This window comes from Ananas comosus, linkage group 16, assembly GCF_001540865.1.
Source record: "Ananas comosus cultivar F153 linkage group 16, ASM154086v1, whole genome shotgun sequence".
Classification (NCBI taxonomy): Eukaryota; Viridiplantae; Streptophyta; class Magnoliopsida; order Poales; family Bromeliaceae; genus Ananas; species Ananas comosus.
In genome coordinates, this window is record NC_033636.1 from 10,840,556 (window position 1) to 10,868,506 (window position 27,951).

Consider the following 27,951-nt stretch of genomic DNA (forward strand, 5'->3'; position numbering starts at 1 on the left):
TTTATCTTTTTAACTTTTTTAAAATTACCTGTTACGTCTGACTCGGGGTCGTCTTATGTGTTTCGTATTTCTCTGTCCGTACAATTTGACAGTCTGAGATCCTTTCTCGCTGGATTTTAATTTGTTGAAGTTGGGTGACGAGGGCGACAAAACTGCAGGCGTCCTTTTGCGTACGTGTTTCACCAAAAAAAAAATGAAGAAGAATATATGTATGTTTTCTGAATCTTTCAGCCCAAGTGTCCCAAACTCTTGTATTTTCCATCGAAATAGTTCTTCCTAAAATAAAAATTCAATTTAAAAATAAATGATATATATACCTTTACACTTTATTATAAAATATATATATATATCCTACATCATGATTCTAGAATTTACAAATCTCTTTTAAACTTTACTGTTCAAAGGGAAAAAAAAAAAGAAAAAAAGAAGAGACAAGACAAGTTGATGAATCCTGAAATTTGAAGGCTATCTTACACCTATAAAACAAGTGTTTAAATTCCTACCTCGACAGCGCAGGGAGCTAGAAAAGTGGGAGGTCAGGAACAGCAGCACCAGACGACAAAAGAGAAAAAAAAAAAAAAAAAAAAAAATGCTGAACAATTTTACTAAAACTACACTTCTGATGCTTACTTAGTTTGATCCAAACATGCCATAACTGCTGCTCCTTTCCTATAATGCACTGTTCCCTGAACTTACAAGAGTACATTATCTACCAAACGATAAAAAACAAACGAGGGCAAGGAATGTGGTACAAATTCATTCTTCAATATTAACAAAAGTTAAGCATAGGTTTTTCTCTCCCTTCTAGTATGAACAAAAGAGAGAGATTAAATATGTTGCTGATTTCACTCTGTATGAACCCAAGGACCACCAACAGGTAAATCAACTACTCCAGATGAAATATTTATCTTCTCGAAGAAAAAAGAAAAAGCAACACAGTATATGAAACATAAGCTACTGTAACAATATGTCTAAAATGTTCTGATGTTTGGTTGTTATTTACTCTTGGAGATGAGTTTGGCCTGCATAGAAATCACAAAAGAAGACACTAATTTTAGATATAAGTTGAGCAACAGCGCAAGGAGATAACGTATTAAGAAAAAGTAAACAAAAAGAGAATAACAAGTAAATTCTGTTCCAAATCATACCTAGACAATAAGTCAATAATGTGGAAGAACAAAAACAGTTTCTACGATCCAAAGTCGGAAAAACTGCAGAGTTTGTCCTTCAACTCTTAGCTAAATGCCACATCAGTTCAATCTGTGAATCAAGCACTTGACACCTTGAACTCACATAACTGTTTATTTCTAGTCCTTCCCATCAACTCTTGTTAAAGCGACACATGGAAATGCCTATTTGGTTTGTTTATGACTAACATGTTGCCTTCTTAATTTTTTCCCCCCTTCTTCTTACAGTGTAATTATGTTGGCATTTCAATCAGTCCAACAAACAAAAGTTACCAGGAAGGGCTATAATAAAATACGTAGATGAGACAAAGCAGTCAAGTACTTCCATTAAAGAAAAAAAAATCAAAGGACTAAAGTGAAGCTTAGCGAAGAGTTCAAAGACTAAAACAGCGCTCGGCGAAGAGTTCAAAGACTAAAACAGCACTTACATAATCCAATTTTTTAATGCTTTGAATCCAAATAATCCATTTGCTGCACCAAATTCTGGGCATCACCAATCCACCCGCACGGCTTCCCGCCCAAATCGTCGACTCCAAGATCCATCTCAACTTGATCACCATGCACCATTTCACTTCCTGAAGTCAAATCCACATTCAATAGTTCTTCCCACACCACTTCGCTGATTTTGTCCAAGTTGTAATCATTCGATTCAGTTATCACCTCTTCTTGTTCGCCTCTGCTGCACAAACAACTTGTTTCACTGTTCTCAAGTGAGAGGAAACTCTCCCCCTCCGACTTAACTCTCACTTCCTCCCTAAATTTCATATTATCTGAATATGGATTCATATTTGCCATAAGCCGCTGTCTCTTTCCGACATCTTCTAGTTGCTTCTTGTGTTTATAGTGAAGTAAGAGTCTGTGAGCAACAATTGGATTTTTAAGGACTCCAGCGAGAAAAGCCATAATTTGCTGCTGCTTTCTTTCAGTGCTTTTAACCCTTTCCTCCATGGCAATGAGCTGAGCTTTTGCATTCTGGTGTTGCCGCCGGAGTTTCATGACTTCGGCCATTAGAATGTTTCGGTCCCTCTTCACCTGGCTTTCTTCAGTTTTGATCCCAAAGTGGCACAACTCGACACATGGTCCTGCCAGTCGGTTCTCGTCTGGCTGCAGGCCTGCGTTGCGCCGCCTCTTGATATTCTTCAATAGGTGCTTCTGACCTCCTAAGAATCCTTCGTTCGCAAATTCCCATCGATTGGGATCAACCTTTCGGAAACCCTATATCAAATCAATATTTAGAGTGAGTATTGTTAGAAGTCTAATATTAATTTAAAAGCTCATATCAGAGAGAAGGAATTCAAAAGGTAGTGGTACAGCTAATGCTGTTAGAACATCGTCCCCTTGCTTTGAAACAAACATATGTGGTCTACGAATTTAGGCCATCACTCTCAATGATGCCAACACCTTTTAGTTCTGAATTTGGAAGTTATCACTTAGCAGGTTTCTATATGCTGATAGAACACACTAGAAGAAGTTTGTTCAAAAGAATCTGCTGTCGCAGAGAGGGCAAAAAAAAAAGTAGAAGAGCCCACTAAAGATTACTTTATCTTCTACTTTACTGTTTCCTAGCAGAACAAAATTAAGTTGGCTTGGAACTTCTAGCAATATAACAAATTTCATATTACCTGCAATTAATTCTAAAAAATCATTTGCGCTTTAGATTTTAGTAGAAAAAATAAACACATAACCACAACAAACAAGGTTACTTAGACTAATCCCTAACACTTAATCCTACTGCACAAAACTTTAATTCATCTTAAGATTCATCAAATTTTTCGTCAAAGAAAAAAAAAAAAAAAAAAAAAAAAACTATTCCGCATCATATCAGCTGTAAATAACCATATCAACACAAGTTGGACCACTAATCACTTCATCTACACACCAATCTTCTACAAACCAAAAAGTTAACAAAAAATTCCTCACATAAACACACCAATCAGATGCATCAAAAACAACAACAAGCAGGAAAAGGGGGAAAGGGCTTAGTTACATAGGTATTGAGCTGACGAACGAAGCTGGAGAAGTTGTTGTGCTTAAAATACTTGGGGAGGATCGAAGAGGCGAACTCGTGCGAATCCCACACGATGAAGCTGTTACGCGCTCGGCTCCACGACACCACCGCGTCGGTGCGGGGATCCTCCACCATGTCGAACGTCTTCTTCAGGAACGGCGCTGGACCCGCCTCGCCCAACCCCGCCATTGGCTTAGGACGAAGCACCTCTCCCTCCCCCTCCCCCTCCCCCTCCTCCTCTCCTTCCTCTTTCTCTCTCTTCACCATTATCACCTCGCCTCTTCCCATTTCCATGGCGTTTCTTCGCTTACGGTGCTCTCTCTGGGTTTTGAGAAGCATGAAAAAGGCTACAGAGAAAGAGAGAGAGAGAGAGAGAGAGAGGGATAGGTTAGGCGGTGCCCTTTTCTCTTTTTTTTTTTCCTTTTTTCTTTTTTTCTCCTAGGGGTATTTTGGGGAATTCGTGAAGTCGGCTTTTTTTTATTTTTATTTTATTTATTTGTCGCGTTGTCTTGCGTAATTAGGTGGTAATAGGGGTTTACGTGGACAGGAGTTTGGCATGCCACTGCTCTAATCCTGACTTAATTTAGAATTAATATTATATTATTAGCCATAATCATAGCTTAATTCTATGGGTCGTGGTGCTAAAGACATAAGGTTTATGACAAAGCTCTTTTGGTCTACTAACTGTCATGCGCTCATTGGCCAGTGCACCCCACGATTAGGATTTGATTCTTTTTAACCTTTTCTTTTTAGCCGCTTACACTGAAAACGTCTGTTGACTAAAATGTATTTTATATAGTTTGATGACCTTGAAATGGAATGGCCCATTTATAGTAATTTCCTACCTAACTTATATTTAATATAATAATGGTGATTTTTAGTATACGTACTGAATATTTGTTTATCGATACTTTTCTCTTTTTCTTTGCATGGAGAAGTTTTGGGGGTCCACGGCTTAACTCATTCATTCATATACATTAAATTCGTAAAGAAAGGAACAACAGATACAACAGATCATGTGCCTCTTGATGCTTAGCATATGATAATGTGCAAGTTTAAGCCTATATTCGTAAAGAAAGGAACAAGGCATGTTAGGCGTATAACTTCTTATTACAGTATACTTTGTGGATATCATATTTTCGGTGCAATTGCCAAAGTGATTAAGAGGTTCAAAGTAGATAGGCAAAATTGGTTCCAAATGAAATAGAGTTGGCTCACGGTCATGTTGCATTACTAGTATCTAGTTTTTTATTATTATTTTTTTTTTTTATGAGAGATAGATAGCACGCTAGTTGCTTCGTTTATTTCATTTAGAAATAAACTTAGCTAGAAATGTGAATCAACTAGAATTCGAACTTGGGTCTTGGGTACCAACCACCAAGTCCTTTGCCACTTGCTCTAAGGACGATCATGTTGCATTACTAGGATTCGAACTTAGGCCTCGGATACCGATCACCAAGCCCTTTGCCACTTGCTCTCGGGTACCAACAACCAAGCCATTTGCCACTTGCATTACTAGTATCTAGTTTTGAAAAGCATATATCATGGGCATAAAGACTGTTTTAATAGGACTTTTTTACAAAATAATTATCTAAAATTTTATAATTTGTAAAATAATTCTATCAAATTTATATTTGGCAAATCAATCCTCAAAACGCGGTGAATCATTTACCACCGCATTCATTAAAGTAGTGAAAGATTCACCGTCTTCTTCATAATATTTTGAAAAAGAGAAAAAAAAAATGAAATTGTTAAAATTGTACGTAGATTATATGAAAAATAAAAAAAGTGAGGTTGTTAGGATTGTGGGTAGAATATTAGAATTTGATTGTTCGAATTGTATGGATAAATTATTAGATTTTTTTTTGATTGTTAGGATTATATGGATATATTATTAAGAATCTCAAATTATTAAGATTATATATAATTATTACGATTGTATGGATAAATTATTAGAATCTTTTTATTTGTTAGAATTATATGGATAGATTATTAAAATTTTCAGTTTGTTAAGATTACATATGATTTGTTGAAATATTTATATGATTGATAGGATTATAGAAAAAAACAGTAGACAAGTGAAAGGCGGTGAATGATTCACCTTTTTTGTGAAAAATTAGGTAAGCGGTGAATCGTGCATCGTCTTTATGAAGACGGTGAACCATTCACCGTCTTTAAAAGATTAGTTTTTCAAATATAATTTTAGTAAAGTTATTTCGCAAATAATAAAATTTTAAAAGATTATTTTATAAAAAAGTCCGTTTTAATAAGATAATAAAACATAGAATGATTAATGACGAGTTAAGGGGCCATACACTAGAAAAGATTCCACATAATCTCCTCAAGCAGCCTTAGTGTTGAGGTAGTGCAAAAGTAATAAACCGAGTTTACTAAGAAATTCAATCACAAGCTGCGATTCCCTAAAGCAAAAAGTATTTCAGAGAGCCCGTTCAATATGTAATATCAAAGACCACCTCAACACCCATCAGAAGAGCAGTACGCCTTTACTAACAGGGGACAAAGATATCAAAGAGTTAAACGTGAAACAATTTAGCTTTATCACACGACATTCGATGTATGTGGAAATTCAAAAGCGGGTGAAGAACTCCTTTACTAGCATTTAAGAACTTAGCTACAGTCAAGACAATTGCGGAGTCATTATCGACACCTATTCCTGCTGACTACCACGCTAAGTAACTGCGTAGAATTAAGCCAAAGCTTGCATATGATGGAGATTTCCTTGCAAAGAAAACTTGGCAGCTTTTTCACAGAAGGTAAAAGCAAAAATCATTTTGTGGTCGAACATAAGGGTGCTGGAAGAGAATGCACAGTATCGCACCATGCAAAACACCAGCAACGTTGGTACGGTTTCAAAGTTAAACAGCAATTCTTGCTCTATCTTTTGCAATTCTCCGAGCAATCACCTTCCGTCCGCCTTTAGTCGACTTACTGACAAAGGCAAAGCACAACATCAGTGAAGGGTAGAACTCTCTTTGTCCTTGTATTTCCAACAGAGAGAGAGAGAAAGAGGGAGGAAAGGAAGGAGAGAGAGAGAGACCGTGCAAGGAAACCATGAGTCTGCTTCCGCTTGATATGACTAGGCTGGTAAGTTCTTTTAGGAAGCAGCTGCAGCGGCTCATTGCCCAAAGCATCATTTCCTACATGTAACAAAATCAACACTAAACTACAAAATAAAAAAAAGAAACGTACTTTAAGATGTTCATGCTTTCATGGACACAAAAAACCAAATTCAACATTTACTCTATGCCATGCATCCAAAGATTGTGCTAATTAAATAAAGTCGATAAATTAACAGAATCATTGGTTCCGGAGTAATCAATTCTCTGAACATTATGACAATTTAAGCAACAATAGATGAACTAAGTACAGGAGAACAACATTAGAAAATTTAGTGTGTAAGAGGTTAAAACAACTTCTATGGTAATCTCAAGTAAATACATCATCCTATCAGCAATATATATTTGGGCATGCTATTCTATCTGAAGGCGAGTCATTATGAGTATAAAGAACAACAACATAGAGAACATCATAACAAAAAAAGAGCCTCCTATGCACAAGTTTCCTAACCTCCAAATGAATGGAGTAATTGGCATAACAAGGAATCAATAGCTTGTCATTCGAGTTCTTCCAAGTGCGCCTCTAGTTTTTTTTCATTATGTTCTCTATCATTTCCTTGTCCATCTCTCTGAGAAGGTTATTGACACCAGTTGCCAGAAAATTTTTAAACCAAAGTGTCAAACCAATTGTGCGCATAGGAGGAAGGGGCCTTTACTAATTTAATCAGAATGATCGCCTTGAACCCATCCTTCAAATATTCAAAATTGTTGGGATCACTGCATCATAAAGAAGAAGTATCGGAGGAAAAAATAGATGTTACGACCATTTCCTGAGCCCTTTCCTATTAGATGACCTTTCGGGCAGCAACATGGTTTCGAATCCTGTCTTAGGCCCCTTTCTTTCCAAGAGGCCCCGAATTCACTTCCCACATTCACAATTTCATGACATATATTCCTGATCTAAGTACCAATATCACAAACTTTGGAAAGAGTATGGTAAATGATGCCGATGTTAGATCACGGGCAATTTCTTCGAATCAACAATGGCCTTCTGAAACCCAATACATAGTAAAAAGACAACAGTGTAATAAACTCTCTTTTTGCTCTTCTACATGCAGTAAGTACCTAACAAAGAGGGCCTAATAAATACACAAGCCAACCAAATCTAGTAAAGAATAAGTGTTCAATTAAACCATATCCACTTCTAAACCTCAAATTCATGGCGCCACATTGTAAACGATAAGATGATCATAATAGCACGAAACAAAGAGAAGCTTTTTACCGTCTTCAATGAAGAATCGAAGCGAGGGGAGGCCACAGGGGAACGAGAACTCGTCAATCAACGCCGACACTTTTAGGGTTTCCGCCGCTTCCGCTCCTCCTCTTCCCTGCTGCGGAGGTTGAAGGATCTCGAACTTGGCTAAAAATGGTTGCAACGAAGAGCTCGACGCGATCCGGGGTTGGAGAAATGAAGCGTGGTAATGCGAAGGGAAGTGAAGTGCATTGGAGAAGAAGAAGCGATTGAGGAGAGCGGCTCCCGCACTTGCTAGGGTTTTGGTCGACATCTCCCACCCACGCTCCCTGGATCGAGACCCTTAAACCCTAATTTCTATTTCACAGCAACAAGGAGCACCATTTGCGGGGACGACGACGACGAACTACGAAGATAAATTAAACCGGATGTATGCCTATATGGACCGGTCCGGTCCCCTCGGACCGCTCACGCAATAGTCTATACTAATTAATCAGAATTTTAAGGAAAAAAAGGGGAAAAAAAAAGCTTCTTTTTCCATTTTGTGATAAAATTTTTTTTGTCAAAATTAAAGTTCAAAAATTTATTTACCAAAAGAGTTAAAATTTAGAAAATTCTCATTCATTTTGTCCTAATAAGTTAGATAAATTAAAAAATAAAATCATTATTTTAGAAGATAGTATTCAATTATTGTGTAGAGGGAGGAATATCACCACCGACTATGGCCATATACCTCCTCACGGGTAATGTGATCTGAGATCACACTTAATTAAGATACATTTTTCCGCGACACTAACGAAACATTTTTCTATATATTTTTGCTCTAACACATTTTGGGCCATTACAGTTTAGAGTGTGTTTATTTTACCGAAAAATAGAGAAGAGTGAAGTGGTTTCTTTTATAAATGTTTATTGTTATTATTTGATTCACTATAATTGTATCTTAGGTCAAAACTCAAACAATCCAAAAAATCTTATTGACCATAGTTAATTACAGAAAGAAATAGTGAAAAAAAATAATAATAAAATATAAACGATAGGAAACTTTAGCTTTTATGTTATTCACTTCCTGTCAATTAAAAATCAAAACTAAAAAGATTTTATTTTCATAATTATACAAATAAATAGCAAAAAATAAACCGCTGAATTTTAATTTATCCCACGCTCAATTTCAACCTGAACTTCAACTTCGGTAAATACCAACCCCTACCCTTGTTGGTGGATCTTAATTCGGGCCTTGTTAGGCCCAAATCCGGCCCAGTACAAGCATAGTATGCAGCCCAAATACAGGGTTGCCACAAATTTGTTAAGTAACGACGATTCGGATATGAGAAGCTGTTTCCTCCGTTTGCATTCAAAAGGTGGTTCCTTTGTTCTCTCTCCTCTCTTCGACGCTTCCTCCTCCTCCCCTTTACCCCCAGATCCAACAACCAGGTAATCTCCTCTTCTTTCCTTGTGTTTTTGAATGCTATTTCGATTCCGTTTCAGTCTACGCAAATCGTTCCTTAATTTGGATCCATTTTTGCTCAACAAGTTTCGATGATCGGATCGAATTTTTTTGCTTCGAATTTAGCAAAATAACGTGCTATTTCTATAATTTTGGGAGCAATCCATTAATGCATTGAAGCTTACTGTTGATTTGCCCAAATAAAAGACCTGGTGTGTTTTTTTTTCGTACGTTTTGACATAAGATTTGTGGAAATGAAGTAAAAAAGGGCCTTTTTGTTTAGGGAAAGGGGAGCGAGATGGGAACAATGGAGGAAAAGGAAAGAACCCATCATAGGGAGACTCATGGAAGGAGCAGTGATGTTATAGAGAGCATATCGATCGATAAGGTGAAAGGCCCGAATGTGTTTGAGCGAGCCAAGGAAGAGATTGAGGCGCTCGTGGACACGATTCGTTCAAATAAGAACCATGATCATGATAATGATCATTATCCCCGCACCAAGAAAGATGGTGAGTGATCTCAAATTAAATCAAATTAAAGTTGTTTTTTTTTTAAATAAAATAAAATGAATGGAGTTCCCCTCTTGCATTTTACATATAGGCTGGATATGAGATTTTAATGTTCAAGTGTTTCCATTACATTGCTTTGGAGGATTGTGAGGAGTTTATGGCTCGTATTTGTGAAAAAATACTCTTTGTATCTCTTTGTTTCAATGAGAAGAAAAATAGGGAGAGAGAAAAAAAAAAAAAAAAGTGTTAGTACTCTGCCTCTATCGACCACTCCAATTGGTTTTTATAATGTTTAACTTATCAAAGTCGGATACAACTTATATTTATACAATTTCATCTGAATATGCTTTAGGCTGACATAGTTTTATCACTTCTTTATATGAAGCATTATATTGACGCCAACAGGTGTCGAGGAATTAATAGTAGAAGTAATTTTGTTCTTCTGCAAAATTATGCATAAACAACTTAGTTGATTTTTTGGCTTGGTTTCTGTAATCACCTATGTGATTAGTTGTGTGCTTCAGTATACTGATATATACCCTTTTCAACTTTTGAGAAATATGATAGATGATTAGAAAACTATTCTAGTTTTGAAGTTTTTTTTTTTTTTTTTTTTTGAGAGATTCTAGTTTTGAAGTTCTTTTGTCATATAATGATCTTTTTTTTCCTTTCGTACTATAACGAAGTGAAGGCTCCAAAATTACATGATAGGCTAAAATTCTAGAGAACTCAATTTGATTACTTTAATGCTTGAACATTAGAATAAGTTATGCCTTGCCTCCAAAGTTTATCTTGTGATTCTTTGGTAGAGAAAAAAGTGGAAGCACCTAATTTACATGACAAGTCGAAGGAAGAGAGCGAAGTTGACATTCACATTGTTAAAGAGAAAGTGCATAAGAGGGAGACTCATGGCAAAAGCAATGATGTCGACGAGAATACCCCTCTCAACAAAATCAAAGGTCCGAATATATTTCAGCGAGCCAAGGAAGAGATCGAGGCCATCGCAGGGACGATTCATCCAAGAACCGAACCTGATCTAAAACCTCAGGAAGAGACACAAGAAAATTTCTGGGGGTTCTTTGCAAGGTTGTTTGAGAAAATCTGCTCTCCTCATAATGCGAAGAGGGACTAATTATAAAGATTATTTGGATTGAATATTGTTTTGTCCATTTGGACTTAAAACTTCTTTCTGCAGAGCGAAATGTGTAGAAGCTTGTGTAAAGTGTGCAGTTTGTATTTTCTTAAGAATATAATTCTTTTCGTTTCGATGGAGCGGAAATACTGTCATTGTTTTTCTGATATACACCGCAAAGATTGTAGCCATAGTTATATAAACATAGGTCTTCAACTTAACCTTTTTTATCGTTTTTGTCACTTGTATGTGTTTAACTGGTCATTTTTCTTCGCCAAAATTTAATCACGATATGTGTCAAATACTTTTTCAAGTTGTGATCAGATATAGTTGTTTGGTATTCATGAAAAGATTGGATGATTTTTGGATTTGTCCACTTCGGTATATCCTCTCACAAACAATGTGAGTCCACAATTTGAAAAATCTGTTTTTTGATGGGGGGAAAAGCTTGTGACTCAGAGCACACAGGTTTTTAAAAGGAAATATTGGGGACACATAAATTACTTTCTTGCAGATTTGTGGGGAACTGCACATGATTGATTCAGTAAACATGATCCACCAATTAAAACTCTTACACACATTTGAATAACTTGTTACTGACTCTTTGGACTAACATATTATGACAACTCAGTACAGTTAATTAATCAAAGTGAACAAATTTGGCCAGGTCACTGTTTTACTAATTAATTAAGCTCATTAATTAAGCTATCATGTACCATCCAACTGCCATTTCTGTTTGGTGTACTGAGCCATCAAACTCAAAATTAAATGAAAAAAGATAGTTGTATTGGGCCATCAAATTTGAACAAGCTTATACTGGAATAATGTTTTCTGTGGCTGCGCTTGGTACGGAGATGATTAATTTATGACAAGCTAATACGTCATTAGTTTTTCCACAAAAAACCAAATCCGCATCTGTTCTTGGCTTAACTGCTTATCCTGGGATAATTAAGTTGTTAACCACTAGCTGTTCTTCGCGGAACGAACTATTCGAGAAGTTGGTTTGTTATGTTCAAGCTACTAATTATGCGCGCATACTTTTCACAAATTGATCAGTTAATTTCTAAAATGTTTGATACCAAATTACTAGTTCATGTATATGTGCAGCTACTAACCATGCAATTAATCATCTATAATCTTCTAGTAGAAGATAGTAATTGGTCACCAAAGTTTGGAGAAGCAGAAGCCAAAAAGGTAATGCACCCTAAAATGGTAAGAAATAAACGAGTTCTAAGGAGTGGGTGAAACATTTGACCGTTGAAATTAGAGGGAGTTCAAATTTGCGTGTTGAGAACTAATAGCATTTTTTCTCTTTCTTTTTCTTGTTCAAAGCTTGTGAGCATCCCTCTATATGTATATATGGTTTTGAAATCAAAAGGTCATATGTAAAGTACACATATAAAAGTTAATTAAATGTCCAACAAAGACCATGAGACCTTTAGCAAATTAAAACCTGTCGATATAAGACCAAAATTAATGTGAATAGTAATTAACTACTTGTAGAATGGACATTTGATTGGCGTTGTGGACCCGAAATCCGACGGATACGTAGCACATCTATAATTAAGAAGTTAATTAAAATTTAAAAACAAGTTTAAATGTTGTGAATAACACTGACCATAAGTCAAAATTTCTCTCTGTGAATGTATCCACGCATATGGAAACATTTAGAGAAATAAGCAAATAGTGGAAATATCTACTTCTACCGTAGCTTAAATTATTTTAACGAAGATACAAAATATTCATACATCAAAAGCTTTTTTATTTAGTCTTAATATATATATAGACTCCTAATTAAAGCTGTGGTATTATCATGGTCATTGCAATAATAGTAAGCGTTTCTAATTGCAAGATCAATACAAAAATATAATTAAAATATTAACATGGGCCATGTTCAATAGATTAGGTTCAACGCTCACACTACTTTGCATCTTCTATAATATATATATATATATATATATATATATATATAACAAATAAAGTTTCCACAAGGTATCCAAACGTCCAAATTGGTGACATTTATTTTTGATAGGGACACACAAAGTACAATCCAACTGTGTTTTCATAGTTCCCCTTTACCCCATTAATACAGCTTTAGTTCACTAATTTAGAAAATTCAATTTTTGAGGGGTTGGGTCCTGATTGTACTTTTCNGTGAAGGGTAGGCACTTCAAATAGTAAACCACTACGGCTAGAAAAGAGTTCCTCATGCTTAAGCGCTTCTCCTCCCAGCTACTTATGTATAACATGCATATATCCAACATATGCCTCTCCCTCCATATATATATATATATATATATATATATATATATATATATATATATATATATATATATATATATATATACACATGTGTATATAGTATGTTTAAGTATACGTATACGATACAGCATAGTGGTTACGCCTCCTCGATCCCCTCTGCTAATAGTAGTAAAGCATTTCATAAGTTAGTTTTAGGATGTGTTTTTGTTCTTCCAAATAAAAGAGAAAAAAAGTACTGAGCAGCATTTGCCATGATCGATCACTTAAATTTAATATATCTAAGTTTCAGATTTTTTTTTTATCTTGCAATAGCCAAAATAATTTCGTTAGATGAATAATGCATTAAAAAACTATTCTGTAGAGGCACCGTTCTATTGATATCTTGTATTAAATCAAATCTATAATCACCATCTATATCAATGTAATTTTTGATGAATATATATACACACACATAAATAGGACAAAATATTATTAAAAGTCAGAGCAGTATGTAGGGTTTTTTTAAAAAATTATTTTTTACGTGCTTTATTGATTTCGCACTCTTCTTGCATACGTTTCTCCACGTCTCCCTCTTTTCTTTGCCCAATTTAACCTCGGTGGACCGCTTAATTAATTAACAGCGACTACTAATTAGTTTAAACCAGAGTACAGCAGCCACCAAAATTGGAGATATATGAGCCCGGCCTACCACGTCATCGGTGGACCAAATACCCATCTATATTTGCTCCATCTCAGCCCTCACCATATATTATTATTATTAAAAAAATAAATAGAATTAACGATAATTTTGGTGGTCCGTAATGAGATGGTGAACGCGGTCTAGGGAATAATTCCGTCCAGCATTAATTAGGTGCCCTCACCACAAGGCAAAGAAGAGTTTTCCAGTCAACGGTCAAACAGAGCCCTTCGCACGTGCCGCTTCGTGAGGTCAACACCCCTCCACTTTGACTCCAACTCTCATCGTTCATATTAGATTACTTGGATAGTGTTTGGATTGGGTACAAGAGATAGAATAAGGGGGTTATCCCCCTTCTTGTACCCAAACAGGATTTTTGATAGTCTGATATAATCGGGTATAGGGTGAGAACAAGTGTTCCCACTCAGGGGTGGAACAAGTTGTTCCACCCCCTGGTACAAGAGAAAGAGAGAGAGAGAGAGAGATTTATTTTAAATTTAAATTTCTAAAATTTATAATTTATATTTTTAAAATTTAAATTAATAATTTTAAATTATAAATTTTAAAGTTTAAATTTTAAATTTAATATTTTTAAATTTTAAAGTTTAAATTTTAAATTTAATATTTTAAATATGATATTTTTAGTTTTCAAATTTTAAATTTGATATTTTTATCTTTCAAATTTAAATTTGGTCTTAAATTTAAAATTAGATATTTAAAATTAAAATATTGAAAATTAAAATTTTAAATATAATTTCAAAATTTATAATTTAAAAGTTAAAATTTTCAATTTAAAATTTTCAGTTTAAAAATTTAAATTCAATTATAGGAGTAATATCATTATTTTCTATTTATAACTACCAACTATTCCACCTTATACTCACATTTTTATCCAAACATAATTTTTCTAGTTTCAACTTATACGCACATTTTCATCCAAATAAAAAAAATACTCTTATTCCTACGAAAACTCATACTTGTACCTATCCCCGGTATAACTAGTTATTGCTTATATCTGAACCAAACGAAACCTTGAAGTTTATACATGATCTCTCCGGTTCAGGATTAACTATAAAAAATATAATATATAATTATATCATTTCTATATTAAGTTAATAAGATCCTATAAAATCCTGTAGGTTCTATTCCAAATTTATTTTTTTTTGTAGAAAAAGATAACAAACTATTTGTATAAATAAACTTAACTAAAAATATAAATCAATTAGATTTTAGATTTGAGATATTAATTAGATACCAACCATCAGATGAAATGGTCTCACGCTGAAGATCATTTCTGTCAAATTTTTATTCGAAAAAAACCCCCAACGAGCTTGATTACGTATATTTTTATTTCTGCAAAGTCAGAAACTAGATAACTACTCTTTTGTTCAAGATTGCGTTATAGGTTTTTTTTTTTTTTTTTTTTTTTTTAAAGTTCCAAAATGTGCATCAGCATTTATTATTTGAAGCAGAGGCCCTGGTATAATAATGGTGAGCTCCATTCAATAATGTTCATGCATGCATGCATGCTTCTAACTCAAAAGTTCAAAGAGTATTTACAGATGACACTTCAAACGATCCCGCTACTGAGTCAGCATTTCTATGTACCAATAGTAACAACTTAATGTTTCATCTTAACATGACATAATTCAAGTACAAATGCTGATTTTATAACTCAAAAGAGCGTCGTGCTAGTGCAGGCAAATTAAGTATCGCTTAACTTTCAAAAAATGATGCTTTTGACAGAATTGATTTTTGATTGCGCCAGATCAATTTATTAAATCTGATCCTCATTTTGGTAAATAAATTTAATTTGAGGCAGCTCAATGAATCTAGTATGCTGGAATGAATCTGATGCATCTTTTATAAATGTCACTTAATTTCCAGCTAAAATATATAATTTGGTCCCCCCCCCAAATGTAATAATAATAATGGACTATACATACCAGCCAACTTGAATGCTATTCAATTTGAGAAGATAAGAGAGGGCCCATGCATTGGTTGGGCATTAAAATTTGAAGCTTTTAAAAATTATTATTATTGCCTTGGGCTTTAAATTTTATAAGATTGAAGGGTGTTGGAGTCTTCTAGGTTCGGATTTTTCATTATTTGTGCGAAATGAGAATATTATTTTGACTATATTTGAACTTGATACGTCGATTTGAACTAAATAAAAGCAAAGTAATAATAATAATAATAAAACTAGAAGCACGAAAAGATTTGAATTTTTATTCTGATATCATGTTAACTAAATAATAATTATCCTAAATTGTAAGATTTGAATTTTTTTAGATGCTTAGCTGTTGGAAACGATGGTGGGTGGTTATTACAAATAGTAATAATGTGAGGAGCTCTACTGTAAAGTGGCTGTACGGATAATTTGTGTTCTCAGAAACTATATAAAAAAAAAAAATATATATATATATATATATATATATATATATATAAATATATATATTTGTGTGTGTATGTAGAGCTACTATGCTATAGCGGCTCCCTTAGGATTGAGTGGTCCAACTAGGGTTGAGTTATTTCTATTGGTTAATAATATTAATCCAATGGTTAGAAATGATCAATTGGGTTGATCTAAGGGCTAAAAAATTAAAAACGTTAATTACTTTATGCTTTCTATAGTATACTAGCTCTACTCTCTCTCTCTCTCTCTCACTCTCTCTATATAACTCTCTCTCTCTCTCAATCTCTCTATATAACTCTCTCTCTCTATATATATATAGAGAGAGAGTGAGAGAGAGAGAGAGAGAGAGAGTTGAGCTAGAATACTATCAGTAGTAAACGAGTCGTTTTACTACCGATTTGTTTTCGATGATAGAACTTCCAAATTGACGATCGGCTCTATTAAACATGATCTATACCACTTGAAGTGTTTAGAAATCAAATTTCAAATCTTTTCGACATCATTTGCCTAATGATCAAAGGGTTTCAAAATTTGTAATTTTAATGGTCGATAAGAGGCGTTTTCTCGTTTAACGGCGTAAAGATATCCAAATCAATTGAATTTTTGTTAGAAAATTCTTTAAACTATTTAAAACAAGATCTATACTCTTGATCTTGATTACAAGACTCCTATCATCATTTTTTAAAGAGTATTTATTTTCTGCAATTCATTTTTCTGTTCACTTGATGTATAAAAGAACAATATCAAAAGTGCGTGAAATTTAATTTCTAGGTAGTTTAAATGGTTTAGATCATATTTAACGGAGCCGATCGTCAATTTGAAAGCTTTATTATCGAAAACAAATCGGTAGTAAAATGACTTGTTTACTACCGGTAGTATTCTAGCTCAACTATATATATATATATATATATATATATATATATAGAGCTAGGCTCCTATACTTTCGAAAGTACAGGGGCTCCCGTACTCGTAAGTTGTTTTCGATGATGGGACGTCCGATTCAGCGATCGGTTTCGTTAGACATGATCTACGCTATTTGAACTATCTAGAAACCAAATTTCATAATTTTTTAACTTCGTTTGCTTAGTGAAATGGTAGCCTTAAAATGAACGGCTGAAAATAAAAATCATATAAAAAATAATGATAAAGTACTTAAATTTCAAATCGGAAGTATTGATCTTGCTATTGATGTTAAGTAGAATTTTCTATTAAATTTCTATGTAATTTCGATACTTCTACACCGTTGAACTTAAAAACGTGCCGCATCGGCCGTTAGAATAGTCATTTTTGGGACCTTTTGATCGCTTAGTAAATGATGTCAAAAAATTATAAAATTTAGTTTCTACATAGTTCCAATAAGATAGATTATACCTAGCGGAGCCGATCGTCGAATCGGATGTCCTATCATCAAAAACAACTTACAAGCACGAAAGGGCTGATACTTCCGAAAGTATAGTAGACGGACTATATATATATATATATATAGAGGCTAGAATATTATTAATTCNAGCGAATTCGGTGGTCTCCTCCTGCTCAGAAAAACACCAAACTAAAATCCAAGCTCTTATTTATTATTATCTGTCCCGTGCTGCAGTTAAAATATAATAAAATTCAACCCAATTTGGAGACTTTTGTGACTGCTATTAAACAGTGATTGTGACCTCTTTCCTCGAAAAAACGCATCTCTCTCTTTCTCTCTCTAAAACCTCTTTTTTAAGAGAGAGAGAGAGAGAGAGAGAGAGGAGAGATGTAAGAGATGATGTAAGGGGGAGAGAGACTAAGAAAGAAGAACCTAAAATCATTTGAATAATTCAAAGGAACACAACTTGCATGGAGACCCCCCTCAATCATAGGCTTTTTTTAAAAAAAATTAATAACATCTCCATCAAATTGCTCCCAACTTTATTATTTTAAGAATTAACAAAGTGTTAATTTAATTTATAGATAATTTTAGTCAATTTAATTAGAAGTTTTTACTTAATTCACTGAGGCGCGGTTCCATCCAACCCAGTAAGTTTACTCCTCCTTCCTTACTCATATTTAGCAAAATTCTCATTTAATTAAACTTAAAGAGTGTCTTAATAAATAAAATAGAAGCCGAGGGGCCACGCTTTGAAAGATCTATAGTTGAGGGGGCTCTCTGTAAATTTTCTACAAACTAGCGTTCCATTTCAACTGGTCAACTGATAAAACTCTCCCCTTTTTTTTTTTTAATAAAAAACAAACAAACAAACAAACAAATAACTATCTTTTTTTTATTCAAATTCCATCAAAACGCATATCATATTTGAATCGAACACACGCTTTTGAGGGGGCTCGGAGTCGCCATTCTCCTTTTTACTGAATCCCTGTTTTCGTATTTCCAAGCGTACGCGACGTGCGGAAAGGTCGCCCTTTTGTCCTTGCGTTGGACCCCACACCTCTCGGATTTGAAGGCTATATAAATGCGAAGTGGTCTCCCTGATGGTTGTGCAAGCGTTAAAAGGGAATTTTTAGTGTTCAAAGCGAGAAAAAAGGGGGATTTTTTAAGGCATTTTGAAGCATTTCTCTGTGTTTTACCAGTTGGGTTTCTTCCTCTGCTCGATTTGGTGAGCCTCTTCTCCTTCACCCTTCGTAATCTCACTCTCTTCGGGTTTTGTTACTTTGGTTTGTTTCTCATTGGATTTGTTGTTTCTGGTGTCATTAGTATGTAGTAGATGCGTTTACTGATGTAAAGTTTGCATCTTGGATGTGTTTTGGGTGGTTTCCCTTTCTTTTCCCCCTTTTTCCCCTCCTTTTTGGGGATTAAGACTTGTTTTATATGGTGCTCAACTGCTGCATCTTTCAAAGTTTTCTCAAACAAATTGAAGCCCAAAGATGCAGATTTTCAATTTGGGCAAAAACTGAAAGGGTCTCTTTTACTTCCACTTCCATATGTATCTAATAAGACTACTTATGTTTAAGAAGTACTGTAAATTGGAAGTTTGAGGGTGTCTAGGAAGCGACTTTGATTGGAAAATTAAAACTTGTTTGTGTTTTAGGATCCTTCTTGTTCAGAATACATTACCAACTTCCATACAGAGCTTGGTTATTAAGTTCTATTTGCTAATTTTTCATCAAAGCTTTTGCACTGTAATTGCTTTAATTGTATGAATTTAGATTCTAAAGTATTTAAAAAATTAGGAGGTATGAGGTCTAGTTCTCTGCGGCTTTTCTCTTTTTCCTCACAACCTATTCCTTGTCGATGGATCGAAAAGCTCAATTTTTTTTTTGTTTTTTCTATCTGTTTTGATTTCAGTTTGCAGGCTAATTCTTCTTCACTTTATGGGTTTGTCCCTCTCCTTATTTTCATGGGCTTGGGTTGAAGTCATGAGAAACAAAATCTTTGGCTTAACAGAAGTTGAAGCTGTTCTTCGGAGATCTCTCAGCTCCCGCGAGAAAGATGTAAAGTTGACCTTAAGATCACTTAGCTTCAAGAAGAGCGATTTATCGAATATGCTTAGCCCTAATAGGAAGGACCTCGGTACAAAATCGGGATCGCCGAGTTCCAAAATAAGCGATCCATCGCAAAACATGGCGGACGGTGGGTCTGAAAATCCAGTCATGGTTAGGTCATTGAGCTTCAAAAGCTGGGAGTCGGAAGCGGCCCCTAACCCTGAAACGAGAAGTTCATCCATTAATCAAGCCACAGAGATTCAGCCGCTTCGTTTAAAAAGTTCGGAAAATATCGCAATAGTGCCCGAGGTTGTGTTCTCTTCTCCGAGGCCTCGGTGTGAGCTCGATGCAGCAGCCACAAAGCTTCAGAAAGTCTATAAGAGTTATCGGACCAGAAGAAATTTGGCAGATTGCGCGGTTGTGGTGGAGGAACTCTGGTTTGTCTCTCAATCTTTCATCATCACAATCCTCTATTTTCTCTCTCTTTTTTTTTTAATGTGCTTCATTTGACTAATTGAATTTCTTTTCCGTTACTGCTTTAGGTGGAAGGCTCTTGATTTTGCTTCTCTTAAGCATAGTTCCGTATCGTTCTTTAACGTCGAGAAACCAGAGTCGGCAGTTTCTCGATGGGCTCGCGCCCGAACAAGGGTGGCCAAGGTACACCACTTACACCTCTCTCTTTTTCAATTTTTGATGTTTTAATGTAGTTTTACTCTTTACCGCCACTAAATTCGATCTCTGAGTCAGTAATTAATATTTATTTCCATCTTTTACAGGTCGGTAAAGGTTTGTCTAAAGATGAGAAAGCTCAAAAACTAGCACTTCAACACTGGCTTGAAGCTGTAAGTTTGTGTCTCCCTCGAAAGTTTTGTTACGTCCCACAAGCAAAATTATTAGAAAAACAATGGTTATATTAAGTTTATCAGAAGATTCAATAATGATATTTATCGTCTTTTCTCTTTGTTGCTATATGCAGATTGATCCGCGACATCGCTACGGGCACAATTTACATTTGTATTACGATATCTGGTTTGATAGCGAGAGCACCCAGCCGTTCTTCTTCTGGTAAATAATAAGACCCGAAAGTCGTGTCTCTCTCCTTATCTTTTGAAAAATGTTAGGCATTGAATCTTAACTTCTTGTACAAATTTTGTTCTTTCCTCTTTAAGGTTGGATGTCGGAGACGGTAGAGAGATAAATCTCGAGAAGTGCCCGAGAAGCAAGCTACAACAGCAATTGATCAAATATCTTGGACCGGTAAGCATATTATTTTTGAATTCACCGCCTTGTTGATTTACTTAATAATTTTGCAGTATCTAAGGAAAAAAGAATTCAAGTAATTCTAACAAAATATGAGTAGTACTTAACTGATTTTTTTTTTTTTTTTCCTTCTTACTTTCAATGTAGAATGAGAGGGAGGCGTACGAAGTAATTGTGGAAGACGGTAAACTCGTCTATAAACAAACAGAAGTTCCTGTGAACACTACCGAAGGTTCTAAGTGGATATTTGTTTTGAGCACAACGCGGACGTTATATGTGGGGCAGGTGAATATCTAAAACCAACTTTTTCCCTTAATTTGTGGAACATTCATTGTGTTTAGAATGAGTTAAACTTATTTTTTTGTTGTGCTTTATCTATTGGGCAGAAAATGAAAGGCACATTTCAGCACTCTAGCTTTTTGGCCGGAGGCGCAACAACAGCAGCTGGGAGATTGGTGGCTAAAGAAGGGATTCTCAAGGTACATATTTTTGCAACACTTGAGATAACACGAATTTTCTAGGGTTTACGATGGGAAACTGTATCGCGACTTATTGTTTTCTTCTGATCCGTAAGTAACAAAGAGTAGCACTTCTCTAACGCCGCTCTGTTGCTTAACTTTCCAGGCTATATGGCCATACAGCGGTCATTACCTCCCAACTGAAGAGAATTTCAAGGAGTTCATTAGCTTCCTTTCGGATAACAATGTGGACCTCAGCAATGTTAAGGTAAATTTACTGTTACATACACTTTTTTTTGGGGGGGAAGGGTTACAAATTATAGGAAGCTTAATGTTACTTCAAATCTGGCCTGCAAGGCCGATATATCTCGAGCAACAGGAAAATCATTAATCATTAGTCTAAATGATTACCTGTCTACGTACTTCTAATTGTCGATTAATTAGGTAGTAGAACCTCCGTAACCGAAGTTTTCGACATTTTTTTCAGCGGTGCTCCGTCGACGATGATGAATTCCCGTCATTCAAGAAGAACGACAGTGAGCCATCATTAACTGAAGGAGAAAAGATAGTCGATGTGGTGAAGGCTGCAGCCAAAATCGAGATCGCAGAAACGAAAGCACCTGCAGAAGACTCCATCATTGATCAAGACAGTGTCGAATCTACAGAAACAGCACCGGAACCCACAAGACGATTGTCATTCAAGTGGTCTACCGGGATCGGCGCACGTATCGGGTGCGTGCGCGATTACCCGCCGGACCTCCAAAGCAAAGCCCTCGAACAAGTCAATTTGTCGCCGAGGGTCGTCCCTTCGCCAAATGGGAACAAATTTCCAATCCCATCTCCGCGCCCTAGCCCGAAAGTTAGACTGTCGCCGAGGCTGCAGTACATGGGCATTCCAAGTCCAACTGTCTCTCTCACTCTTCCCATGAGCAAAAGGAAGTGAGTTTGAGGGCATTCCGGGCATTTCTCTTGCCAATTTTGACTAATTATTCTCCTAATAGTTGATGAAGATGGGGTTGGGGGGGAGCAAGGAAAATAACTTGCTACCTACTGTGCTGGGGTTTTTTTGGTTTTGATTCATTCTTGTTTCTTGATTTCATTAGTTGGTACGTTGAATCATTCTTTTCTTAGTTTGTTCTTTGCTTCGTGTACTTGTACCACCCTTTTCTCTTATTCTTTGTCATGTAGAGAAATTTTATTAATGAAAGAAACGGAGCTAAGTTGCTTCTTTTTGTTCTGATATCATCTTTTGATTTATACATGGGATGGATTTGCATCCAACCACCTACTATTTCGCATATTCGACTCTAATTGGTGTTGTTTTGAGAACACTACACTTAACGTTGGCGAATATTAATCACCGGATGTAGAACACTTGAAAGCAAAAAAATTGAATAGTATTGTACAATGATGGTGTGTCGTTGGTTGCTTGTTTATTTGTTTAACGAGCTAGTTTTGACTTAAAAGAGGTGATCTAATTACACGCGTAACATACTAAATTTGACCGCGGACATTGACCGAGAAAGACCAACTCCACATTTGACGGTAAACAGACCTTTGTTAGTTACAAGACTTTTTGTAGACTTTAGCACCTTTTTAACCCCAAGTTAAACGGATAAATTTTTGTATTCTTCGGCTTAGGAACACGGAGGCCTCTCGATAGCACACAAGAATGCAAATTTATGATGGCTTACAAGTTACAAATAAATTGATACTCTCCCAGTCTGAATCACTAAATTTTGCTGCGAGTACAAAAGGGACAGTTCCAGAAAACTGACCATATCGCAAGAAGAAACTGGAAAAAAGCAAACACGTTTTGATGTCTGGGAGAAATAATCTTTGCTCAATCCTGATCCTCTTGTCACTGTGGTTGCTCGATTCAAGGATACAAGAATAAAAGCTTCGCCAGAAAAGACAAAATTTAAAATTTTACAACAACGGCTCGGCTGATGTCCTGACAATGTTTGTAAATTAAGCACTGGAGGAAGCTGCTTGCAAGTCGTGCACCACCTCCGACGGTTGAAAGTAGTCCTGCAGAGCCAACATCTTAATCGAACTCTGCTTCAAGCTCCTAATGGCTTCCACAGTAGCTAATGCTCCCGCGACCGTTGTTATAATAGGTATTTTATAAGCCAAAGCCATTCTCCGAAGTTGCCGTCCATCTATTGAATCCAAAGCATCACCCGAACTTGTTATCACCATCACTTGTATCTCACCATTCGCTAACATATCACCAGCATGGGGACGCCCCTCGTGCATTTTAAGTACGGGCTGAACCTCTATACCCTCCAGCTGAAGCACTCTTGCAGTTCCAGATGTCGCGACTATGTCGAACCCGAGTTCTCGAAAGCCACGAGCAATGGAAGCGAGATGCGGTTTGGTCAAGTCATTGAGGCTTAAAAAGACAGTACCACTAACAGGGAGCTTCTGCCCGGCGGCGATCTGTGCTTTTGCAAACGCCAGAGGGAACTCAAAGTCAATACCCATGACTTCCCCGGTGCTCCTCATCTCCGGCCCGAGGAGCACATCGCATCCTTGGAACTTCTCGAACGGAAGTACGGCCTCTTTTACTGAGACATGCTTGGGAACAATCTCCCTCGTGAACCCTAGTTCTTGCAAGCTCTTTCCCGACATGACAAGCGAGGCATATTTTGCTAATGGGTGGCCGATCGCTTTCGAAACAAAAGGGACGGTGCGCGATGCACGTGGATTAGCCTCAAGAAGGTATACGTCGCCAGAAGCCATGATTGCATATTGGCAGTTCATAAGCCCACATACATTTAGTCTTTCGGCTAGCTTTGTAGTCCATGATCGGATTATATCCAAGCATTTCGGTGATACAGTTTTCGTGGGGAGAGAACAAGCTGAGTCACCAGAATGTACGCCGGCCTGCTCAATGTGCTCCATAATTCCACCAATCACCACCATCCCATTGGAGTCTGCCAATGCATCAACATCAATTTCAATCGCATCGCTGAGATACTTGTCAACCAAAACTGGACGGTCAGGATCGACTTCGACAGCAGTTTCAAGATACGTTATGAGTTTATCATCACTGTAAACAATTTCCATAGCGCGTCCACCTAATACATAAGAAGGGCGCACCACAACCGGGTATCCAATTTCGGAAGCAATTTGTATGGCATCTGATTCACTTTTCGCTATGCCTCCCTTAGGTTGCTCAATTTTGAGTTCATTCAGAATTGCATTAAATCTTTCTCTGTCTTCAGCAGCATCGATAGAATCAGGTGATGTTCCCCATACTTGAACGAGGCCTATTCCATTTGCAGGGACCAATTTTTGTTCTTCTAAATAGCGTTGTAAAGGAAGAGCGAGCTTTAGAGGAGTTTGTCCACCAAATTGCACAATTATGCCATTAGGACGCTCCAAATCAATGACGTTTAGTACATCCTCAACTGTTAAAGGTTCAAAATATAAACGGTCGCTGGTATCATAATCAGTGGAAACCGTCTCTGGATTCGAGTTCATCATGATTGCCTCGTACCCATCCTAACAACAAATGTAAAACAGTAAGAAGCCAGCCAGCCAATATTTATAAGCGTGATCACACACACACACACACACACACACACACACACACACACACACATAAATATAGTGAGGGTTAAGCTAGAATGCTATTAGTAGCAAATGAACTACGTTGCCACCCATTTGTTTTCAGTGATAGAGCCTTCAAATCAAACGATCGGCACCGTTGAACATGTGATCTATATCACTAAACCATAAAACATGCATTCGTTAGTTGTTACATTACCTAGATAGCAGATTTTACTATACGTCGCTGAACTTTAACAATCTTAAGTTTGGTACCCAATTTTAGTGTACGTTAGATTAAAGTACCTTTATCAGAACTTAACAGCAATTTTTTCTTTGACGGCATATTCTGTGACCTAACAGTATATGCTGTCTTTGATGGTAACTGTTAAGTTACACCAGAACTTGATGGAATTCCCTGAAACCATAAGTAATGAAAAGTCTGGCAATAAAATCAAAATTCTTGAAGTCCTGTTTTCTCTTTCAAAATCTTTAGTTAAGACAAGATCTGTATGTTTTTACCAATGAAAAGAGAAACAGTGAAGGCCGCACAAAATGACAACTGCCTAATCTTAATAGCAAACAAACCTGTCGAAGAGCAAATGAAGCATGGCAACAGCAGTAGTCAAACTCAATTCCCTGGCCAATTCTGTTAGGTCCACCACCCAATATCAACACCTTCTTCTTTTCGGTCGGAGCTGATTCACATTCAAACTCATAAGAAGAGTACATGTAGGGAGTGTTGGCCTCAAATTCCGCAGCACATGTATCAACCCGCTTGTATGCTGGAATCACACCTAGTTCCAACCGCCTCGACCTAACCTGATTCTCACTAGAACGAGTTGCATAACCAATCTGTTTATCACTGAAACCCCTCCTCTTCACCTCATAAAAATCACCTTTTGATAGCTCGTTTAAACTCCTTGTCAACAGAAACTGTTCTACATCTACAAGCTCTTTGAGCTCCGTGAGAAACCATTTGTCAATATAGCTGAGCTCGTGAATCTCCTCTACCTTCATTCCCTTCTTAAGTGCTGCGTAAATTGCATGAATTCGATCGGGATTTGGAACGCGGAGGCTGTACTTCAATTGTTCCCAGTCCCAGTCGAGTTCCTTGACCGGCCCACAGCCCCAGCCTGCATAGCCCAACTCTAAAGATCGAACAGCTTTTTGAAAGGACTCCTGGAAAGTTCGGCCCAAAGCCATTGCTTCACCGACTGATTTCATCTGGGTAGTTAATATTGGCTGGGAGCCAGGAAATTTCTCAAAAGCAAAGCGTGGAATCTGCATCAGAGATATAAAGAGCATTAAAAAATTGATACAGAAAACAAAAAAAAATGTGGCAAATAAAGATGTACGAACAGGCTTATACAGGCAGTTCAATCAAGGTACAATGGTTCAAACTACAATTAGATACTCAAATACATTAGTAGCATGACTGTGCCAAAATCCAAAGAAGAAGAGATCGGTAGAACTGAACATCACAAGTATCTAATCTAAAACGAACTCTGCCACAAGCCTAAAAAAGGTGAAGTCCAGAATATTGCCGCATGAATATACCATGTATATCTAAGAACATAGAATATGGAAAGAAGTGATTGCAGGACAATAAAAAATTTCTTCCCCAAACCCTGAATAAGTTCTAGAAAAGCCCTGCTTTTCCTATAAATTTTGAAAACTCAGCCGTAGGCTCCGCACTTGGAAGTATAATAAGCAAGCCTACAGGAACCAATCATATTGCATGAGATGCCAATGATACCAACCTTACGTCTTCCATTTCCAGCACTTTTGAAACAAACAGAAAATAATAAAGGCACACTCGACAGCACTAAGTATTCAAACAAAAGTGTTCCTATAAAAGAAATCAGACACCTATCTATAGGAAGAGGAGATGCTAAGAACTAAGAAAGGGGACAAAAAGATCATACCTTGGTGACCACATAGTCAATGGACGGCTCGAAACTCGCAGGAGTCTTCTTCGTAATATCGTTCGGAATCTGATCGAGTGTGTATCCCACCGAAAGCTTTGCCGCCATTTTGGCGATGGGGAATCCCGTAGCCTTCGATGCGAGAGCCGACGATCTCGAAACCCGGGGGTTCATCTCTATGACCATCACCTCCCCGTCGGCCGGATTCACCGCAAACTGCACGTTGGACCCGCCGCACTCCACTCCGATCTCCCTTATGATAGCCACAGAGTAATCCCTGAGCCTCTGGTACTCCTTGTCGGTGAGGGTCTGCGCGGGAGCGACGGTGATTGAATCCCCTGTGTGGACGCCCATGGCGTCGATGTTCTCGATGGAGCAGATGATGACGACGTTGTCGGCGAGGTCGCGCATGACCTCGAGCTCGTACTCCTTCCACCCGAGGAGGGACTTTTCGACGAGCACCTGGGTGGTGAGGCTGGCGGCGAGGCCGGCGCGGCAGATGGCCTCGAACTCGTCGCGGTTGTAGGCGATGCCGCCGCCAGTGCCGCCGAGGGTGAACGCGGGGCGGACGATGAGTGGGAAGCCGCCGATGCCGTCGGCGATGGCGAAGCACTCCTCGAGGGTGGTGCCGATGCCGGAGGGCGGGGTCTTGAGGCCGATGCGGTCCATGGCGCGCTTGAAGAGGTCGCGGTCCTCGGCGGCGCGGATGGCCGGGAGGGAGGCGCCGATGAGGCGGACGCCGTGGCGGTCGAGGGCGCCGGAGTCGGAGAGGGCGACGGCGAGGTTGAGGGCGGTTTGGCCGCCCATGGTGGGGAGGAGGGCGTCGGGGCGCTCCTCGGCGATGACCTGCTCGACGAGGTCGGGGGTCATGGGGCCGACGTAGGTACGGTGGGCGAGGTCGGGGTCGGTCATGATGGTGGCGGGGTTGGAGTTGACAAGCACCACCTCGTAGCCCTCGTCGCGGAGGGCCTTGCACGCCTGGGTCCCCGAGTAGTCGAACTCGCACGCTTGCCCGATCACGATCGGTCCCGCGCCCAGGATCATGATCTTCCTAATGTCCGTGCGCTTCCCCCCGCGCCGCGGAGCCTCCGTACCATCCTCGGAAGCCGACGAAGCCCTAACCCTAGATTGGGAGGAGGAGGCGCGGAGGTGGGGGAGGCGGGAGCGGAGCTTGGCGGCGGCGGAGGGGCGGAGGAGGGCTACAGAGCAAGGGGAGGGCGAGAGGAGGCGATGTTGCTTGAGCGGGAGGAGGGAGGAGGGAGGTGACCGGATCCGAGTGTGGTTGGGGAGCGCCATGGATGGAGAAGGGAAGCGTAGTCGTCGTCTTCTTCCTCTTCCTCGCTCGTGCCTCGTCTCCGGGTGCGCTTTTA

General features: G+C 37.8%; 5 protein-coding genes across 9 annotated transcripts; 2 read left to right on the forward strand and 3 right to left on the reverse strand.

Moving 5' to 3' along the window:
- LOC109722195 (heat shock factor protein HSF30-like) lies at window positions 745-3,577 on the reverse strand. 4 transcript variants are annotated; one of them, XR_002219406.1, is made up of 4 exons: window positions 3,175-3,577; window positions 1,616-2,402; window positions 1,149-1,537; window positions 745-1,022 (listed from the first exon to the last, which is right to left on the reverse strand). XR_002219406.1 is itself a non-coding variant. In XM_020250122.1 (3 exons), the coding sequence occupies exons 1-2, from the start codon at window positions 3,532-3,534 to the stop codon at window positions 1,629-1,631; spliced, it is 1,134 nt and encodes a 377-aa protein (XP_020105711.1). In that variant the 5' UTR covers window positions 3,535-3,576; the 3' UTR covers window positions 745-1,022; window positions 1,616-1,628. The 4 variants fall into 4 exon arrangements, 1 of the variants encoding a protein (XP_020105711.1); XR_002219407.1 differs by having other exon boundaries at window positions 1,149-1,508; window positions 3,175-3,576; XM_020250122.1 differs by lacking the exon at window positions 1,149-1,537 and having other exon boundaries at window positions 3,175-3,576.
- Window positions 5,612-7,989, reverse strand: LOC109722197. The gene is made up of 3 exons (XM_020250124.1): window positions 7,555-7,989; window positions 6,254-6,353; window positions 5,612-6,144 (listed from the first exon to the last, which is right to left on the reverse strand). The coding sequence occupies exons 1-3, from the start codon at window positions 7,835-7,837 to the stop codon at window positions 6,072-6,074; spliced, it is 456 nt and encodes a 151-aa protein (XP_020105713.1). The 5' UTR covers window positions 7,838-7,989; the 3' UTR covers window positions 5,612-6,071.
- On the forward strand, window positions 8,853-10,842 carry LOC109722196. The gene is made up of 3 exons (XM_020250123.1): window positions 8,853-8,958; window positions 9,255-9,480; window positions 10,290-10,842. Exons 2-3 carry the CDS (start codon window positions 9,270-9,272, stop codon window positions 10,610-10,612), a joined length of 534 nt encoding a protein of 177 aa, XP_020105712.1. The 5' UTR covers window positions 8,853-8,958; window positions 9,255-9,269; the 3' UTR covers window positions 10,613-10,842.
- On the forward strand, window positions 18,304-22,338 carry LOC109722192 (IQ domain-containing protein IQM1-like). Of its 2 annotated transcripts, none has more exons than XM_020250116.1 (10): window positions 18,304-18,554; window positions 19,244-19,817; window positions 19,923-20,037; window positions 20,157-20,222; window positions 20,357-20,445; window positions 20,550-20,637; window positions 20,788-20,925; window positions 21,027-21,119; window positions 21,265-21,366; window positions 21,586-22,338. In XM_020250116.1, exons 2-10 carry the CDS (start codon window positions 19,270-19,272, stop codon window positions 22,039-22,041), a joined length of 1,695 nt encoding a protein of 564 aa, XP_020105705.1. In that variant the 5' UTR covers window positions 18,304-18,554; window positions 19,244-19,269; the 3' UTR covers window positions 22,042-22,338. The 2 variants fall into 2 exon arrangements, with proteins under 2 accessions (XP_020105705.1, XP_020105706.1); XM_020250117.1 differs by having other exon boundaries at window positions 18,305-18,554; window positions 19,313-19,817.
- On the reverse strand, window positions 22,753-27,951 carry LOC109722189 (carbamoyl-phosphate synthase large chain, chloroplastic). Its single transcript, XM_020250112.1, has 3 exons — window positions 26,582-27,951; window positions 25,242-25,937; window positions 22,753-24,608 (listed from the first exon to the last, which is right to left on the reverse strand). Exons 1-3 carry the CDS (start codon window positions 27,875-27,877, stop codon window positions 23,070-23,072), a joined length of 3,531 nt encoding a protein of 1,176 aa, XP_020105701.1. The 5' UTR covers window positions 27,878-27,951; the 3' UTR covers window positions 22,753-23,069.